General features: G+C 44.2%; 1 protein-coding gene across 1 annotated transcript in view; it reads left to right on the top strand.

Annotated features, from left to right (window-relative positions):
- The window catches only part of SNAP47 (synaptosome associated protein 47), a 14,965-nt gene that overhangs the window by 2,835 nt on the left and 10,390 nt on the right, over positions 1-1,740 (top strand). Inside the window, 2 exon segments of the mRNA XM_008643095.2 lie at positions 272-664; positions 666-754. Of these exon segments, the coding sequence (XP_008641317.2) occupies positions 272-664; positions 666-754 (482 nt within the window).

Genomic DNA, 1,740 nt, shown 5'->3' on the forward strand with positions numbered 1-1,740 from the left:
CCGGATTCCTGGAGAGCAGAGCCCGCAGCGGGAATGGGCCTGGATCAATCTGCTTCCAATTGCTGACATCCCAGCTGGGATTCTGGGAGTTTTTCCGCTGGATTATGAGGTTTTGAACCGGATGGATCCTGGGAAGCTGGGGATGGGTTTGAGGAGGGAATAACAGCGGGATTTGGGATGAAGGAATCTGCGGGGGTTTTCTTGGAGCTGCTGGAATATCTGGAGCTTCCCAATGCTCTTCCCTCTCCTCACCTTCCCTTCCCTCTTCCAGGCTGCTGACGGAGCTGGAATCTCCTTCCTGGTGGCCCTTCAGCAGCAAACTCTGGAAAACGCCGCTGGAATGGAAGGCGAAGGAAACCCCTGCAGCTCCCGATCCCAAAACCCAGGAAGGAATCCTGCTGCGAATTCCCGTGATTATCACCCACCGGACAGATTCCAACGCCAAACCTGGAAAACTCACCCTCCTCCCTTCGGGCCTGGAGATCAGGGACTGCAATTCCCAGCTCCTGCACCGCTTCGAATCCCGGGATGTGGATGATATCCGCGTGCACACTCCCTACGAGATCAGCATCCGGCAGAGGTTTATCGGGAAGCCCGACAATTGCTTCCGGCTCCTGTCCGCCCGCATGCCGGAGGTGATTCCCGTCCTGGAGATGCAGTTCAGCAAAAATGCAGTTCTTGGAGGATGCCCTTGGATTTGCCGGAGCCAGGAAGTCTCCGCAGGCGGATTTGGGAACGTCCATCTGGCAGGCAGGTGGGTGGTGGTAGGGAATTCCGGGCTCCAGAGGTTTCCAGGTGTTTCCCGAGGGATGTTTCCAAGGCAAACGGTCTCCATGCTGTGCCTACAGAGAGTCCTTGGTGAGGATAAATCCCGGGAATAACCAACCCCCGGGTGGCTTCAGAGCCTTTGGTGCTGCTGCTTTTCCTGGTGGCAATTCCCAGCTGGAAGGGATTATCCAGTGTCTGGTGTTCAATATCCGGTGTTCAATATCCAGTGTTCAATAGCCAATATCCAATATCTAATATTCAATAGCTGATATCCAGTATACAATATTTAGTATCTGATATCCAGTAGTCAATATCCAGTATTTAATATACAATGATATCCAATAGTCGATATCCAATAGTCAGTATCCAATATTCCAATATTTATATCCAATATCTGATATCAATAGTCAATATCTAATATTTAAAATTTAATATCCAATATCTGATATCCAGTAGTCAATATCCAGTATTTAATATCTGATATCCAATAGTCAATATCCAGTATTTAATATCTCATATCCAATAGTCAATATCCAATATTTAATATTTACTATCCAATATCTGATATCCAGTATCCAATAGTCAATATCCAGTATTTAATATCTGATATCCAGTAGTCAATATCCAATATTTAATATTTAATATCCAATATCTGATATCCAATAGTCAATATCCAATATCCAATATCTGATATCCACTATCCAACAGTCAAAATCTAGTATTTAATAATCCAATAGCCAATGTTCAATATTCCATATCCAATATTTAATATCCCGTAATTAATATTCAATACCCCATATTCAGTATCCCATATCCAATGTCCCCTATCCAATAGCCAGTGTTCAATACCCAATATCCAATATTCAGTGTCCAATATTTAATAATCCAATAGCCGGTGTTCAATATCCAATGTTTAATATCCCATATCCAATATCCTGTATCCAATAGCCAGTGTTCAATGTTCAATATCCA

The sequence above is a fragment of the Corvus brachyrhynchos genome, unplaced genomic scaffold, assembly GCF_000691975.1.
Source record: "Corvus brachyrhynchos isolate BGI_N302 unplaced genomic scaffold, ASM69197v1 scaffold18, whole genome shotgun sequence".
Classification (NCBI taxonomy): domain Eukaryota; kingdom Metazoa; phylum Chordata; class Aves; order Passeriformes; family Corvidae; genus Corvus; species Corvus brachyrhynchos.